The sequence below is a fragment of the Aedes aegypti genome, chromosome 2 (assembly GCF_002204515.2).
Source record: "Aedes aegypti strain LVP_AGWG chromosome 2, AaegL5.0 Primary Assembly, whole genome shotgun sequence".
Classification (NCBI taxonomy): Eukaryota; Metazoa; Arthropoda; class Insecta; order Diptera; family Culicidae; genus Aedes; species Aedes aegypti.
The window spans coordinates 150,509,798-150,528,173 of NC_035108.1; the positions used below are offsets into that span (position 1 = coordinate 150,509,798).

Genomic DNA, 18,376 nt, shown 5'->3' on the forward strand with positions numbered 1-18,376 from the left:
TCAAACCTAATTTCGCCAAATTGTGTGTTTCCTATTCCTTTCCCTAGGAATTTTCTTCATCTTGCCATGCATCGATGCCTACGCACGTGTTGACTTGCGTACCCGCACTTATGACGTCCCACCGCAAGAGGTAAGTTCATGCACACAATCAACACGTCAAACGTAGATTGGCCTCATGATTGCCCCTCATTCTCATCCATCCCGCAGGTACTGACGAAGGACAGCGTGACGGTGTCGGTGGATGCCGTCGTGTACTATCGTGTCTCGAATGCCACCGTTTCGATTGCCAACGTGGAGAATGCCCACCACTCGACTCGGCTTCTGGCCCAAACAACGCTGCGCAACACGATGGGTACCCGACATCTGCACGAAATCCTCAGCGAACGGATGACAATCTCCGGAAGTATGCAACTCTCGCTGGACGAAGCCACCGAAGCCTGGGGCATCAAGGTGGAACGAGTTGAAATGTGAGTTGGGCAAACAAAATTGCGTTACAATTTGTTTACAATATCTGTTTTTAATTTCCTTATTAGTATCATTTCAAAAATAACATTTTTTTTCTTATTTCTTGATGTTTTATGTTACGCAACATTATCATCCTAATTTGATACAATTAAATTAAGCTCTTATTAGGGTAACGGTCGTATTTTGGACCCTCTAAGGAAGTGTTTTCAGTTTTTTGTCCCAATTAATTAATTGCACAGCGTAACCAAGTCAAAGAACCAAAATGTAGAGAAAAACTTCCATCTTGTAGAGGATATGCTCATACGGTCATGAAGGATCCAAAAAACGCCGTAAATAATTGAATTATGAAGCACTGTTTTTTATTATTTTGGACACACCAATACATTTTGGACCCTCAAAGTATATATTTTGGACCCCCGGCATTTTTTATCGTTTGGCGATAAAGTCCATAACACTGGTTGTATAATATGCTTGCCAATAGTCTAATCAATCGATTGACAATGGAAAACCGAAGAATTTCTACGCTTTTAGTCCAGAATTTTGAAAAAAGTTATTGTTTACATTTGAAAAATTTCTGACGGCTTCAATTTCTGCGTGTAACGTGTTGTAACGATTGCATGGATGAACCGATTAAATTAATTGAATTTCATATAATTTAAACACATTTCCTTTGTACAAACGGTTGATGCAAGTGCGGAATAGTCCTATCTTTCCAAATAGCATGCGAATTGAGTTGGTCTTTCGATTTAAACTGGGAAATTTGCAGGAAAATGGCCCAGGGGGTCCAAAATATATAGGGGTCCAAAATATATTGGTTACCCTAATAGTTTGTTAAAAAAAATATTACGTTTAATTTGCCGTAGCAGTGTTTACATGTGAATTATTCAATAACCCGCTTTTAAGAGAATATAAAATATGTTTCTATCAGCCTTATTGTGAAATATCCTGAATAGCTTAGTTTGTGTGAGTCAGCTTCCGCAAGTCAGTTTGAAGTACCGTAAAACGGGGTAACTTTGATAGTTTTTTCGAAGAAAACTTGAATATCTATGCATGCTGATTCAAAGAATTATAATTTATATTTTTAAAACAAGTACTGGCATCCTGACTATCGATTGCAGTTGATAGATTGCCAAAAGATTTATTTTGATTGGATGTATAATTTTTCATATAATCGAAAGTCGGTTTTCTGTTTTGGGGTAACTTTGATAATGGAGTATGAATCGAACAAAATTGAATAAATTACGAACATTTGTAGGGCATTGCATACCCCTAGGCGTTTAACGTTATATGGAAATTTCTGACTTAGATTACAAAAATGGTTCCAGTTTGTGAAAAAGCTTTTTGCTAAGAGATTTGCGACCATATTCAAGTTCTATGATAACTAGGCTCTCGAAGATAAATGACCAACTATTCAAAACTACATAAAATTCGAAAATGCTAAAATCGTATCATTTTTTATTATTTTTATATGGAGCCTCAAATGTTCTCGATTCAAATGAAAACAGCTCTTACATGAAGTGTCATAATAATACTCTTCAGTTTTGCATTCGTTTTGCTTAACCGATTAACAGGAATTATGCTATTTCGTTTAGTATGCGGTGGGTAACGCACTATCAAAGTTATCCGCATTATCAAAGATACCCCGTTTTACGGTAGTTGAACTTACTCTCCAGTACATTGATACGGCAAATCTTCTTTCTTCTTCTGTTCGTATTAAAATGTTTGGTGGCAAAGGAAATTAGGCAGCTATAAAAGTGTATTTACCAAGATGTTTTTCAACAAAATAATACAAAAATTCAAATTTAATAACTTCTCTTTCAACCATCATTACAGCAAGGACGTCCGTCTACCCGTCCAACTGCAACGTGCCATGGCCGCCGAAGCTGAAGCCGCGCGTGAAGCCCGCGCCAAGGTGATTGCCGCCGAGGGTGAACAGAAGGCATCCCGGGCCCTGCGCGAAGCCTCCGAAGTGATTGGCGACTCACCGGCCGCCCTGCAGCTGCGCTACCTCCAGACGCTGAACACCATTTCGGCGGAGAAGAACTCCACCATTGTGTTCCCGTTGCCAATCGACATTCTGACCTATTTCATGAAGTCCAAGGAGAGCTACGAAGCCAGTCATTCGCACTCGTAAGGTGGGCCGTTTGTTGACAATGGGGCAGAACAATAGCCACGCTGCTGGTAGAGAACAAACAAGAGCGGAAGTATTTTCTTCACATGTACGGTATGTTTTTTGATCGATTCGTTCATTTTACAATGGGACTTTTTCTATTGAAACGAGTACTGTAGCTAAGGAACTAGCCGTTTTATAAATATTTGTGTGTAGTGTTATGGCAATAGCTATCGCCCTCTCTCTGACTATCTCTTTTCGGCAAAAAATAGGACGAAATAGAGCAACATCATCAAACCTTTAGCATTCCACAAATCTGAGAATGGGATAGACATTGCCAAGAAATGTCGGTGGAACAGCACCATGGAAGAATTCAGATGTACTTCGAACAAAATTTACTTGTCTCACTTTGTTGATTCTTCTCAATTGTTTCAAAATAATCCGTTTTGTTTCTGTTCGACCTAATATTTCGTCTGAATTGGAAGATACAATTTTAAAAAAAGGTATATCTGTTATTCCAAGACAAATGATGTATAGTTAAATGATTTCATAAAAAGAACACCATTGTTAACTCTGTGTTAGAAACCTTGACAGAAGAAAAATATTTTTTTTAGTTAATGTGGGCGATGACGATGGTTCTTACGCGTTTTTCCAAAGTTCTTACACGTTTTATCTAAGTTTTTTTCCTATTTTTTTTTTTCAAGCATGATTAAGAATAAAGTGGTAAGCAGCATGTTCGATTTTCGTTCATCGATAATTTTAAAATGAATAAAGCAAACAAAATGCACGTTTGTTAGTATGTTTTCACCTCATTACACAAGAATGCATCGCTCGCAATCGTTTTGAAATGAAAACATTACACAAACTTACAAGCGAGAATCGATGAATAGAAATCGGTCGTATTTCGTACATCATAATCAAAACATACACTTGATTTTGTTCTGATCTCTTATACTGTTAGAAGAACTAAAGTGCTCTCCTGAATTTACGCTATTCACAACGCCAGCAAATTTAACTCACGTGAGGCCCTGTGTAAGTGGTGTAAAATGCCATTCTAATGGTTTTGGTCCTTTTTTCATAATATGATCACATTTTTAACCCTCTAATACCCAACCCCGCCTTTAGACGGGGTACACTTTGGAATTTTGTGTATTTTTTCGTAGCTCGAAAATATAAATGATTTTATTTTTGGCTTAAACCTTGACTCAAAACACGCATATAAGAAAAGTTTTTTATGATTTTTGAAACTTTTTTGTATTATTGAAAATTGATTGAAAAATTGCTTTCTTATATAACCTACAAATGTTTGAGATTCATTTAACGTGTATTATAAAAAATCGTACCTTTTGTATTTTTCTACGATCAACCTATCACAGAAGAAGAGCCTGAAGGTATTGAAATGATTTAAAATCTGTTTTTCCGTTAGTTACACGGAAAATAAAAAATGTTCCAGAAAAAAAATAAAAAATTCATATTTTCAAAAGTATAGTAAAAACTCAAATTTTTATTATTGTCAAAAATCAGTAACCAGAAGACGCTTCAAGAAAAAATTGAAAAGGATAGGGATGTTCAAAAATAAAAATATTAAAACTCAAAAACCAAAATTCATAAATTTGCCAAGAAAAATAAATCATTGCCCAAACCGTGTTTAGAATGATTTTAGATAACGAAAAATAATATTTAGATCAAAAACAAAAATTTGGGTATTAGAGGGTTAAGGCCATTTAAAGTACTAACAGTAGCATTTTGGTACTTACCGTCGAAGACCTTCTTCAGTAATTTCAATCTAAGCAGTATGAGCTTGAGGCAATTGAAGTCTTGCCTCATTGTAAAAGATCTAAATGTTCAGGTTCGCCAAAAGGAGAAGTTAAGACCGATTATTCAAAGGCCAAGCGTGCACCAACTGACCAACGAGAATGATGAGGTAAATCAGCACAATTTCTTCAGGTATCTATCAATGTATTTTACAAAACAATGCTCCAAGGAATCCAACAGAAATTCTCCAAAAATATCTCTAGATTCCAGTTGAAGTTGTTCAAACAAAATTTGTAGCCTTTACTAAAAGTATGTAATCAAATGGATCGCTTCAAAAAACATGGCATTACTTCCTTATAAGTTCTACGAGGATATTTGGGGATCATTGCTCCATAAACATTTTCAAAAAAAAAAAAAAAAAAACATATGAGTGGTTCCACTGATGACACATCCGCAGATGACATTTTAATGAAAAAGATACTCATGATTTTCATCAAGAACTGCTTTACGGATCTCTTTCCTGAGAAATTTCTTTGAAGATCGTAACTGTACTGCTTAAAAGTATTAATCACATGTTTAAGATTTTTTTTTTCACACACATGGCCCTCTGTTAAAACAAATTGTCAACTTCTATTCATTTCTCTCGTCGCTTTCGTTACTCCCTTTCACTCTGAGTATAGGTATTGTATTCACCGAAAAAAACCAATGAATTTTCATAGTAATGTTTAAGAATTGTACAAGGATTCTTCCAAAACTTACTCCTGGCAAACCTTCTGAATTCAAGAAATTTATAAGTTCTTCGACTTCACTGAAATGCCTTTCAAGATGCATCTAAGAATATAAAAGGATTTCTTATGAAACATCTCCAAAACACTCACAGTTATTTACTGAGGAGCTTATCTTGGAATTCCTACACTCTTAAATTTTGTCATACAGATAATATGTTAAAATCACACAGTTTTGTGTAAGAGTTAAACACAATTTTATCGTCATCTCTCTCTCTCTCTCGTCCACTGTTTTAATTTACCTAACTCATTTGTGTTTATTGGTGTAACGACGTGAAACTTCTGGTCAACTAGTACACATTAATGAGTGACAAAACTGTGTGTGAAAGATAGTTGAAAAAAACAGTGTTTGACGGGTTAAAATTTTGAGCTCGTATAAGCATAAGTTAAATAATTTCTCCCGATATTTCCCAACAGTTTCTCTGAAAACTTCTACAAAGGTGTCAGAAAGAAGTAATTATCGATTATTATTTTTTTCAAAACTCCTATTAGGATTTGTGCAGGAAGAAATAAGTTCATTACATTTAGGTTAAGTTTTGTTTCCTGAGAACGTCCAAATATCACAACTGGAGAAAAGTATAGCTCTTTTAAAATTCCTGGGTTATTTTGCGGGCAACTCTTGAAAGTTATTAAAATATCTGTAAAAAAAAATGAGGAACATTTAATATTAGTCATAAAGAGAACTTAAAAAAAACAAATAATTGTCTAGGATAAATTTCTAGCAAAATCCCGTTCAATTACATTAGGTCTGAAATAATTCCTGGATAGATGTGAGGAGGAATGTTTGAATAAATATACACGAGAAGAATTTCATTTTTCTGATGTATTCTGCTGAGTATCTGAACAAAAAACTATTTAGGGCAAATTTCTAGAAGAAGCCTTGGAATAAATTAAGGTATAATCAAAGAACGAAAATGTGACAATTTTTCTGATATTCTTGCTTTGACAAACCTCCCTCGCCCTCCTCCTGGAGAATCTTGAAAAAAAAAAAATGGAAATATGGAGGAACATAAAGAGGAAATCCTGATGGAATTTTTGAGAAATCTGTGCAGGTATTTCTGAATTGCTCAAGTGGTGTACAGAGTGCAGCGACATTATCCTTTGCCTCAGACTCTCATCCCCCCAGAACCACTTTACGGTATTTTTTCGGGGAGGGACCAGTGCATATTGCACAACACATGTAGCAGAAGTGACCTAGGCAAACTGCTGCTCCTAGTCGACTTAAACAATGTTTGGCTAATTCTCTGCAGCCAACCTTTTGATGGCGCGCCATATATGCTGCAATTCTAACGTAATGTGAGTGGCATCCGTAGTTACTGCATTCCAGCACTCGGCATCCGCACATGTTCTCTAGATTTTAATGTCCAAGGTCGTGTCCCCTCCGCATGTAGCGAGCATGCGATCTCTCAAAACAATGGAACGTGGGCAATCGAACACGACATGCTCCGCTGTTTCCTCCACACCAGCACAATAAAGGCACGCTGGAGATTCTGAGTGCCCGAACCTATGAAGGTACTGTCTATAGCAACCATGTCCTGAAACAGACTACGTCAGGTGGAAGTTCACACCAAGGTTTTTTATATACCAATCTGACACATTTGGTATCAGTCGTTGAGTCCATGTACCTTAAGTGGTGTTATCCCATTCCTGCTGCCAACCTCTGAGCGTTGCATCTTTACACGCGTTGCGGACTTCTCTGGTACCTCTTTGGTTGAAGCATTGAACATATTCCTTGATGATGAGCCCGATGGGCGTGTTCTTGGCTATGATGCACACTGTCTCTCGGTATGCGCTTGCTATTCTTAAGCACATGATCCTGTACGTGCTTTCCAACCGCGTTGGGTTTCTGCCCGTTATAAGCGCTTCTGACCATATTGGTCCTTAGTATGGATAACGCTATGCTTGTCAGGAGCTAAGGGATCGCTTGTACTCTATGGTGTAATCACCTACCGAGATAGGCGCCCGTTGCTCGGAACTGCGGTTGTAGACTACTACCACCTCTGTTTTGTGACAGGCCAGTGCTCAGTACGCCATCGTAAATCGCATTCTATAACAACGGGCCCAGGATTGAACTTTGAGATACTCCCGCGGTAATTCGAAAGCTTTTCTGTCCCTCTTTTGTGTCATACAGTAGAATCCTACCATCAAAATAGCTTTCTAGAAGCTTACATAACTGCACCATGAGGCGGTGCTATAGCTTCCCAGCTTGCGCTGTTGAATATATTCTTCACATCCAGAGTGACAACCGCGCAGAATAAGAAGAAAAAAATAAACTCAAAAGTTTCAACACTGATCCTCAAGCGATTCGAGTAAAAATATGAGAGGATTTTTTCAGGTACTCTCTCTCTCTCTTTAGTTGCAATGAGCACACTTTTTTGATGGAATTTTCCTCTTTTGTGTTTTGTGCTGCATCTTCCTCGCTCATTTTTCGTTGCCTCTCTGCTTAGCATTTTTTCGCTCCCTCGCAAAGAGGCAAAGGCAGCACGCTGCTCTAGAGTATGTCACCGAACTCTGATGATGTTGAGGAGAATTATCAAGCCTGACCGTACGATTCCATACACCGTGCTGTGCGGAAGTGAGATAATTTGCAAACGAATTTTCACACATATTCATATGCGACTTCAGGTTATCTGGGTAATTTCTTTGGGAGCTCCTGTCAACATCAATGCTTAGAAGCGTTTTCAGTAAAAATATTAAATGAATCTGTAAAAAAATCTAGAATGATTCGATGATCCCAGCACACATTTTGAGCAACACATTTTTGGCTATAGCAGCCGTTCTAAATTATATAACGCGTATATCATACTCTATCCCCAGAGAAATCTCCATTGCAAACAGATTCAGGACCGAATACCCAACTAGAGACAGCTCGGCAATTCCAACATACATAATGTATGCACATGTCTTTTATTCTATGCTGCATAGTAATGGCCAAAAAATTTGATCACAATCTGAAATTCGCCCACATGAGGCTTATACTAGAAAAACTCTCAGCTTGTAAATTGGAATTAATAATTAAACTTCAATCTTCACATTTTCCATGTAGCATTTTTTTTTATTCTTTATACCTGTACTGAATGTTGCGATAACGAGCATCTCCACCCAATCCACTGCTTTATCATCATCATCATCATAGAATGAACGCTTACTTTATTTTTTGTCGTCATCGTCCTTCCACGGTCACAAAGTTTTTCCGTTTTATTTCGTTTTATGAATTTCCGCGAGTTTCCTGTCCGACGGGGATAGGAGCCTTAATTAATATTCCTTTGGCGCGTTGTTACAGATGTCCACGCCAGGATAATACTTTGTGCTTCGGTGAAAGGTATACTTTAATTGTAATTTAGTTACCGGAGTCCATTTATTGTCGTTTTGGGTTTGAAATTGAATGACGAACATTCGTTCCCCGAATGCTTGAGTTACTTTTAAAAGAAGTATAAAATTAATGAATGTTTTTCTGCTTGCGTAAACGCACTTCGTTAAACGAAATAAAGTTAAATACAACACGAAGCGCACGTTTTACGAATTGTGTTTGATTCTAGCTTTTAAGTTCCACCTTATTACCACAGTATTGGTCATTATTCAGAGTGGAGAACCCGACTTTCTAGCTTGAATGGACAAATTAATTAGTCTAATATCGAAAAAGGGAAAACTTTAGTCGAATTCATTAGCTAGAGCAACTAAATAAAGCGTAACGAAGTGCAACAAGAGACGATATTGACAATTACTCATTGATTCGAACAAACAGAAAAACAGATTGATTGTAACAGAAGCTGCAAATGATGACCAATAAATCAAAAAACTCGTTAATGGTGATATAAGCTTTAAAGGTAAATGAAAATCACATTGAAATCTACTTGTAGAGCAAAACCAGCACATCAAAGTCACATCAAGTAATCACTATTTAGATCAGTCACATCAGATGTAGAAACTAAGGCAGAACAAAAAGTATTGAACCATTAAGTAAAGGAACATTCCTTATTTGCGTTAAGTGAAAATCGATGTCAGTGTTGTCATGTATTGCCGTATTATATCGAAAAAGTAAAAATTAAATCAGCAAAAAGCATACCAAAGAAACTAAATTGCAGTGATGGTGAAACTAAAAAGTACTGTAAATCTAGGTTTATCATTATGTTGCTATGATAATAACACTAAATTCAAAAGGAAAGGGGATTTATGCATATTTAGCAGCGTCAACCGATCTCAAAAATGCATTTTTATCAGTCGCAAAATCTATCAATGTATTTGTAAAATTTTATCAACTCAAAGACACAGGCTAAATATAGTAGTGACATTATCAGAAAAAAAATCAACAAGAAATAAAATCATATTTTCAAAGTTTTTCATCTTGAGCGGAATAAACGTGTATTTCTTATATAAGATAGTTGCAACCGTGTAACCAATTGTACTCATTCTTCGCAAGATCAATATTAAAAGTTAAGACAAACTACGGAAACACATTATTCAGGATATGTTCAGCTGCCGAAGCGTTTCTCAATCCGGTTTAGCCGGACAGTTTTATACGATTTTGATCACCGAATAAACCCCCACACTAAAGAACGCTAGGTATCATGCGGAATTTACGAATGAATTGTTACGTAATGATCCGGTAGGTGAGCAGGAAACTGAATCAACAATACGAACGAATTTTAAATGCAACCATTAAACAACCAATGCTCTTATTTATCTTTCTCTAAGCATGTTATGTTGTTGAAGAGATACAGAAAAAAAAACCAAAACATTGAAAATAAACTTTAACAGAAATCAAAAGTTTGAACTATATATGATTGTTGTCAGATTTTCTATTACTCAGAAAAAAATATTCAAAGTGAAAGACACCGGAGAAAAAAAAATCGTTGATATCACGCGTGTATTCTTTCTTTGTTGAAGAAAGACCATAGTTATGGAATCGATTAGTGTTATATAGAAACAACCAACAAAAAAACATGTGACGAATCAAAATAAAAGGAAAAACTACCATTTTTCATTTGTTCGGCGTTTTGAATGTTATCCGAAATGGTCTTTTGTTGATCTCCAGCATCTAATTCAAGCGTGTGCTACTGCTAGAATTACGGCCAAAATAACATGATCGATTTCTCTTCATAGATCTCCAGTGGATACAGGTTTTCACTTCAAGGTGCTCGGTAGTGATTCAATCTTGCATCATGAGGTTAAAATTGCAACTTGTCATCTTTATTCACTGAAGAGTAAATCGATGAAGAGAAATCTATCGTGTTACATTCGCCCTAATTATAGCACACGTTTGAATTCACCGACTGTCCGTTTACTTGTAAGTCAATCTATATGTGTCATTTTATAGATCAATGGAAAACTGACTTATACGCAGGCTATCAACAAGGATGCATACACCCTCTTCTATGGTGACAGGGCCCTTTATACTCTATACTCAAGGATTGGCTTGTCAGATAGATCGGGCCCGGGACATCCTATCTACTGCGAATCACTGCAGTGGATATAGGGCATGTCCATAGTCTGCTTATATGGCTCTGAAAGGTTAGTCCAGTAAAAACTAAATGTATCGACGTATAAATACGGTTTAGAGATTGGAGAAAATGGATAACAATGCTTGTATTTTTGTGTTTATTTCGCAAAAAATCGTATAAAAACGATGATTGCTGTTTTTGTTGAAATTTTGTGCGATTTCCAAGGACAATAAATAACCAAATTTCTGAATCTATCGCCACGAGCCAACTTTTGCCTAGTCATAGTTTGTATAGCATGTAAAGCATGCATCAAAAACTCGAAATTTCTGTCGTACAATTGTTATAGTGTTCTATAATAACACTTATGGGACGATTCAAATATAACGTCCATCGTTTTTCGGAATTCTAGACACCCCCCCCCCTCCCTCTGTTACGCTTTTATCAATACCTTATACATGCACTGTCACTCTTCGGCAGACCCCCTTCCTCCCTGAAATAATGGACGTAATTTTAGGATTACAAGATTTTTTCTTCACCGCTCTGGCCTTAAACCTAATTCAACCATATGGATAAACGAGGATTACGGTTTAAGCGAAGCTGAAGAAATCGACCCTAAATAATTAAATGCAATCAGAAAAATTAAATTAGATGACTTTGTTTACTATTTGATAGAAAACATGTTTGTAGAGTGCCCAAGAGAAGTGTTATTTTTTTTTCTTGTGGACCGCACCCTACTCTTTCTCCGTTTGCGAACGATTTGCTGGCAGTGCTTCGGAAAACCCAAGCGAAAATGTTCATTTTTCCCCGTGTCGTCGGTGCGGTTCCCTCTTTTCTCCGTTTGCGTGCGATTTGCTGGGCAGTGGAATAGTGTTTGGAGCGAGTGAAGGAATTAAGGTCAATCGTGTCTTGTTAACGCTGTGCGAGTGTAGAAAGTTGTTCGTGTTCAGTCGCGGATAGATTACCAACTGGTGAGCTCGTTTCATGCTTGTTTTTACACGTTTATATCGAGGTAATGTTACGGTTTTGTATTTTTCAAGCAAACTATGGATGGTTCCTCACTACAAGTGTCGATATAAGCCCTATTTCTGTTTTAAATAATTTTTATTTACATATGCCATTCATTTTTCGATATTATATAAAAAAAAAGTCATGGAATAACTAAAGTTTATGCATTCATATTTTTTTCAATTTTTCTTTCATTTATTATGAGATTATTTCGGAAATTCTTTTATTATTATACATTCAATCACTTTAGGATTCATCATAAAAAAATCCACAACTCTCTAGAATTCTCACTGAGATTCTTCCAGAAACCCCTCATCAATTCATCCGAAAATTTCTCTGGAATTATCCCAGAAATCTCTAAAGCTCTTCCGGCAATCCTCATGGAATCCTTTTGAAATTTATAAGGAAATCCCTCTGTAGTTCTTTCATTAACCTATCTCGAGCTGTTCCATCCAAAAATTCTTTTTAGATTCATCCGGAAATACCTCTGGAATTTCTCTTGCAATTTCTTAATGATGCTACAGAAAATCTTCCAAGAATCCCCTTCTGGGATTCTTCCAGAAATCTCTCGGAAATTCCTTTTAGCTTTTTTCGAAAATCCTTCTGTAACAATTATAGTAGTTTCTCCGATCGCTCTATAATTCTTAGCAATATCTTCCTTTTTTTGGATTATTTCAGAAATTTCTCTTGGATTTTTATGGAAATCCTTCGGATTTTATTCCGTTTCTCTGGAACTCTGCCGAAAATAATCTGCGCCACCTGAGTAAAATCCATCACTCTGTAGCCTGTAGAGTAGAGAATTGAACCCGCCTTGGTCAAAACAGACTTTTGTGCGCCTTCTTTATTTCGCTCTCACGCTTCACAACTCAACAACTCAGCACGATCCACCTCGGGATGGTTTGGAGAGCTGTCTGGTTGTTGCAGATGAACAACTTATCGTGAAGCGCGACATAGCATCTCAATTCACCACTGAAACAGCCAGTTGAGATTAACAACAGCCCTATTGTCTTTCGCCAGGGATGCCAGTTTGGAAGACATGTCTTCCATTGGAAGACATTTGAGTTGTGTGGAAGACTTTTGAAGACGAAAGATTTTTGGAAGACATTTGGAAGATAATTTTACATTTCCCAGATTAAAAAATAAAACAATTTAGTTGTAAACAACATAAACCTTTTCAGAAGATTCCTGGTAATCCTTTACCTTATTCTTTAAATAAACTCCAATGATCCCTTTTGATATTCATCTAAAAATTATTTCATGGCTCTCTTCCGTGAATTCTCACTGGGATGAAAGGAGAAATTCTTCTAGTAATGCTTGCAAGGATTATTCCATGGATTTCTTGAAGCAATCATCTAGAGATTCTTATTTTTTTATTACTATTCGTATGGGAAACATACAAACATGACATTTTCTTGAGCTTGAGCTTGAGCTTGAGCTTGATTGGCCGACCGTGGATGCACTCCAGTATCGCCAGATCAGCTGCACTTACACAAGGAACCAACCGAATGACTGCTTGGGACTAACAGGCATCCTCAGTGTATAAGTGCTGATGATCTTCTATTTTTAGGCAACAATGGCACCTGCCACGTCAGAATGCAGACCAATGAGGGGAAGGGGGAGGAATTGATGATGCATTGAACTGGCTCCCACGTAGACCGTATATTCCACTGCATCCACGCCAGTTCATGCGGGAGTGTATGGATGGGGGGAAAGGCATGGCAGAGAGGTTTGCTTTTGTGGTTAGCAGACTGCCTATGTATCAGGCGTGCGCGTGGAAGTAGGAAGCGTTAGGGAAACGGTTTCTTGTCCGTCTCTGGTTCTAGCGTTTGCTATGAACGAATAGTTTGAGTGTGATATATTTAGAATGGAAGATAGAAGCAAGTGAGAGATATACAACTACAAAGTACGAGGAAAGGGACGGGCCTGGGATTGAACCCAAGACCTTCTGCATATGAAGCAGAAGCGGTAGCTATCAGACCACCAACCCCGTCTTATACAAACATGACATTTTCGAATTAATAATTGGATTTGTACACATTTTTTTTCTTGGGATTGTAGGAGGTTGATTCTCCGAAGAATATCTTGAAAACCATGGGATCCATGGGATTTCTATGGATTTTATTTTACATTGAATCCTCCTGAAACTCTTCAAGAATTCCTTAAAATACCTAGGAATCTTCAAAAAATCTTCTGACAATACTTCAAAGGATAGCTGCAGGAATACACTCGAAAGGAATTTTATGGAATTCTTTCTGATTCATCCAAGAATACTTTGAAAGTATTTCCAGAAAAATCCTTTGAATATTTTGGACATTTTGGAAGGAATCTGAATAAAGCAATACTTGTGCAGAAATAGTTCTGCAAATTCTTAAAATAATCGCTGGCGGAATGTTGAGAGACGTTTTAGGAAGGACTTGTTAACTATTCCTTATAAGAATTCATAGAAAATTCTTCAAAAAAAAAAGACATAACATTATCCCTGAAAAAAATCCTCGAGATTTCAGAAAAATGTCCAAAGGAATCTATAGATAGTCTTGGGAGAAATTCTTGCGGAAAACCTTAGAGTAAATATTGGTATTACTAAAACATTGATATCAAAATAATTTATTAAGTTCAAATTTATGTCCATCAAACTTGACGGTTATTTAAATACACATTGGGTCATAAGCTGAAGAAAAAACCCCTACTTTTTCGGTCATAAAAGATTTTCTTCAGCATTGATATGAAATAATTGTGTAACGAGAAACTTCCTTTTAAATTCTTGCAGTTTATTGAAACTTTACTGTCCCTACTCGCAAAACAGTCACATATCATATGGGATTTCCTATATAAATAGGATTGTTATGCGAGTATGGGCAGTATGGATCTATACCAAAAACCTCCTTTGGAGTAATTCACTCGTTTCATCGAGAATCTTCAGTATCTGACCAGCAAAACAACTGAAAGACTTATTGGAAAACTACTCGTATTCTTTTGGGTATATTTTCCAAGACTCCGCTTGCGAATCTCAACGATATACCTTACAAATTGTTACCAACAGTTGATAATGAAATTATCACCTAAAAAACTCATTTTTCTCCAAGGTTTTTGATTAGAGTTTTACAATAATTTGTCTTGTGAACTTTTCTCTTGTATATCCCTCAGTGATTTCTCAAGATTTTTATAGTATTACTCATATTAAAACTACTACGCATCTGTCACGAATTCAACCAAGAATTCTTAATGAAAAATAAGATGGAATTGTTTTAAAACTCCTTCTGATAATATGCCCATAATACTATATAGGGATTTCTACAGACATCCTTCTAAGATTTTTGTTTTATTCTTTCATGCTTTGTTTATGTACTTTTTGAAGAACATACGCTATTTTTTCATTGATATCTAGAGAAATATTTCTACGATTTAAAAAAATTTCCTCCAAGACTTTTTCCAACAATCTTTGAAGCATTATTTTGTTTTAATCATTAGCTCTTAGAAATGATTTATCTAAGGCAGAAAACCACTTTAATAAAGTTTAATATGATTTTCACGGTGTTCATTCGAATACAAATCGCGAATTTTCCAATCCGTATCAATTCCACAAGGAATTGAAAAAATAGGGTTTTCTTCCAGAATCATTTCCAGAAATGTTCCTAGGATTCGTCAATACATTTTTTTAAGAACGCCTTCAAGTATTTATCTGATAATTTTGTGTAGCTTAATACATAACTCCAGATATTCCAGAATTCCTCCAAGGATCCTTCCAAGAGTTCACGTAAAGTTTCTTCGGATATTACTCAAAAAGTTTTTGTAAAGTTCCCAGAAGATTTGCAAGGATTCCTCAAATATTAGAAAACTCTGTGAATCGGTCTTCAATTTTTTTAAAAGTCCTTTTTGGATTATCTAGCAGTTACTCTAGGATTTTAAGTAATCCTTATAAAAATATCAGGAATTCCTCCTTGAACTTTCAGGAATTCGTCCAGGAATTTCTTTCAAGAACTTCTCCGGATATTACATTTTGAAATTCCTCCAGTAATTTTCTCACGAAATGACATCGGGGTTTTTTTATGAGAATTTATCCGGGGATTTCTTCCAAGAATTTTTCAGGAGATTTGCTACAGGAATTTCTCCGGGGATTTCGTCCAGGAATTGCTCTAGGGATTTCTTCCAGGGTGATTTTTTCCAGGAATTCCTCAGGGGATTTTCAATAGCATTCTCTCCGAGGTTTTTGTCCAGGAATTCCTTTGAGGATTTCGTCCAGAAATTTCCTTCAGATGCACCACCAGGGACGTTCTCCATAAATTGGAGATATCCTTCATCAATTTTACCAGGAATAAGCTATCAGGGGCCCAGATAGCCGTAGCGGTAAACGCGCAGCTATTCAGCAAGACCAAGCTGAGGGTCATGGGTTCGAATCCCACCGGTCGAGGATCTTTTCAGGTTGGAAATTTTCTCGACTTCCCATGGCATAGAGTATCTTCGTACCTGCCACACGATATACGCATGCAAAAATGGTCATTGGCAAAGTAAGCTCTCAGTTAATAACTGTGGAAGTGCTCATAAGAACACTAAGCTGAGAAGCAGGCTCTGTCCCAGTGGGGACGTAACGCCAGAAAGAAGAAGAATAAGAAGCTCCAGGAATGCCCCCGGGAATTTTCTCCAGAAATTCCTCCAGGGATTTTCTCTAGAAATTCCTCCTGAAATTTTCTCCAGGACTTTGTAAGGAAATTTCCAATAGAATTTTCTCCGGTGATTTCGTCCTTTTTCCGGGATTATCACGAAGAATTCCACTGAGGTCTCATTAAGAAATTTCCAAAAATTTCTATTGCAATTTGCACAAAGAATTTCTTCAAAAATTTTCTCAAGGAATTCCTTCGGAGATTTCAAGGATTCCTCCGGTATATCCCCAAGAACTCCTCCGGGGATTTTCGTCAGGAATTCCTCAGGAGATTTTCAATAGCAATTTCTCCAAGAGTTTCATCCAGAAACTCCTCTGGCCATATGCACCAGGAATTAATCCTGGGATTACATATAGGAATTCCTCCGAGGATATTCTCAAGAAATTCCTTCGGGTTTTTTTTCAGTGATTTTATCCGGAAATTTCCGCCAGGAATTTCTCCGGGAATTTCTCCGGGAATTTCAAGAACTCCATCTGGGATTTTCTCCAGTAATTCATCTGGAGATTTTGTCCAGAAATTCTTCCGGGAATTTCCTACAGGATTTTTTTCAGAGAATTTAACCAAAGTTTTTCTCCAGGAATTTCTCTGGGAATTTGCATTACGAGTTTCTCCCGAACTTCCTCTGGAGATTTCATCCAGGGATTTATCTCAGGAATTCCTCCGGAGGTATTTCCCAAGAAAGCCTTAGGGGATTTTATCCAGGAACTCCACAGAAGACTTCCTCGAAAAATTGCTCTGGGAATTTCCTCAGGGATTTACTCCATACAGTGGGGATACGCTCGTATTTGTATTTAGTTTCTGCAGGAATATCTCCGGAGTTCTTCCAGAAACGCCTATGGAGTTCTTCGAGAAGTGCATTCGGAGTTTCTTCAGGAACGCCTCCGAAGTTCCTGTAGGAATGGCTTCAGTGTTTCTGTAGGATTTAGTCCAGAGTTCCTCCAGAAATTCCTCCGGAATTTCCTTCAGAGTTTCTTTGATTCCTCCGATGTTCGTCTGGAGTTCCACCGGGAATTCCTCAGCAGTCCTTCCGAAAAAAATCCGGAGCTCCAACAAGAATTCCTTCGGAGCTTCGGTGGGAGTTCTGCCACGAAATTTTTCGGAATTCCTTTGGGCTTCATCTGGGTACTCCTTTGGAGTTCCTTCGGGAATCTCAGCGGAAATTTCTCAGGAGTTTCTACCAGAATTTCTCCAGCATTTCTCCGGAGTTCGTCCAGCAATTCATTCAAGAATCTCGCTGGCAGTTTCACCAGTTTCTCTAGGAATTCTCCCGGGAGTTTTTTCAAAAAATCCTCCACAGTTTCTTCAGGATTCCATGTAAACTGGGTTCTGTGGACTCCGTCTAAAAACTTCCAATAAATATTAGTATTTTGCTTGTTCAATCCACTATTTGTTTGTATTGGTGCATGCGCGTGCGGTTTGGTCAATAGGGTCCTAAAGCCCTGTCCCAATCTTAGTGCCACACGCTTAAGTTTAGGCCAATAGCACATGTTTACTCAATTTTTTAATGTTTTTCGTTTGTTTAAGTCCAAAAAAACATTTTTGTTATGTTGTTGAGATTTTATCACACCCCTTGGCTTAAACTCGAATTTTGGGTGATTTTTGTTTTCCGTGTCCCCTCCGAAATGTCAGATAGGAACAACCCCAATGTTAAAACTAAAAGCCCTGTGGTGTTTTTGTCGACTAAGCGAACGTCAAACATGATCAAAAGTGTCAAGGTTCATTTATGGACCCAATTTTAACATTAAAGTTTAAATGTGATAAAGCCGTTATTTGAGCGGGAAAAATTGCTTAAGCCGTTGCAGTAACATACACTTTCGTGTTATTAAATAAAAACAAGATTTCATTAAACATTTTAGGACCCTATTTTTACTGGTCTATTTAATTTTGACAGGTCAATTTTTGGTAAAAAATTTGGACCAAAAAATGGATCACCGGTGACACCGGTGACCCTTAATACATTTTTGTTAAGTGGAAGACATTTTTCCGTGTTATTGGAAGATATTAAAAAAAATCACCTGGCATCCCTCTTTCGAACTGTCATTTCAGATCACGCTCAAAAGATTCATGCCAGGTCAAATGTATTGTACACTAAATAAAATACATGTGATGAAAATGTATTATTTTCAAATGCATAAATTCTTCAACATATCAACTCTA

The 18,376-nt window shown here is 37.0% G+C and overlaps 1 protein-coding gene across 4 annotated transcripts in view; it reads left to right on the forward strand.

Annotated features, from left to right (window-relative positions):
• The window catches only part of LOC5569019 (band 7 protein AAEL010189), a 427,266-nt gene extending 423,824 nt beyond the window's left edge, over positions 1-3,442 (forward strand). For all 4 annotated transcript variants that reach the window (XM_021842719.1, XM_021842720.1, XM_021842721.1 and 1 more), the window contains 3 exons: positions 48-130; positions 208-467; positions 2,299-3,442. In XM_021842719.1, coding sequence (XP_021698411.1) covers positions 48-130; positions 208-467; positions 2,299-2,599 — 644 coding nt within the window. In that variant the 3' untranslated portion in view covers positions 2,600-3,442. The remainder of the gene's footprint in view (positions 1-47; positions 131-207; positions 468-2,298) is intronic.
• The last annotated feature ends 14,934 nt before the right edge of the window (positions 3,443-18,376 follow it).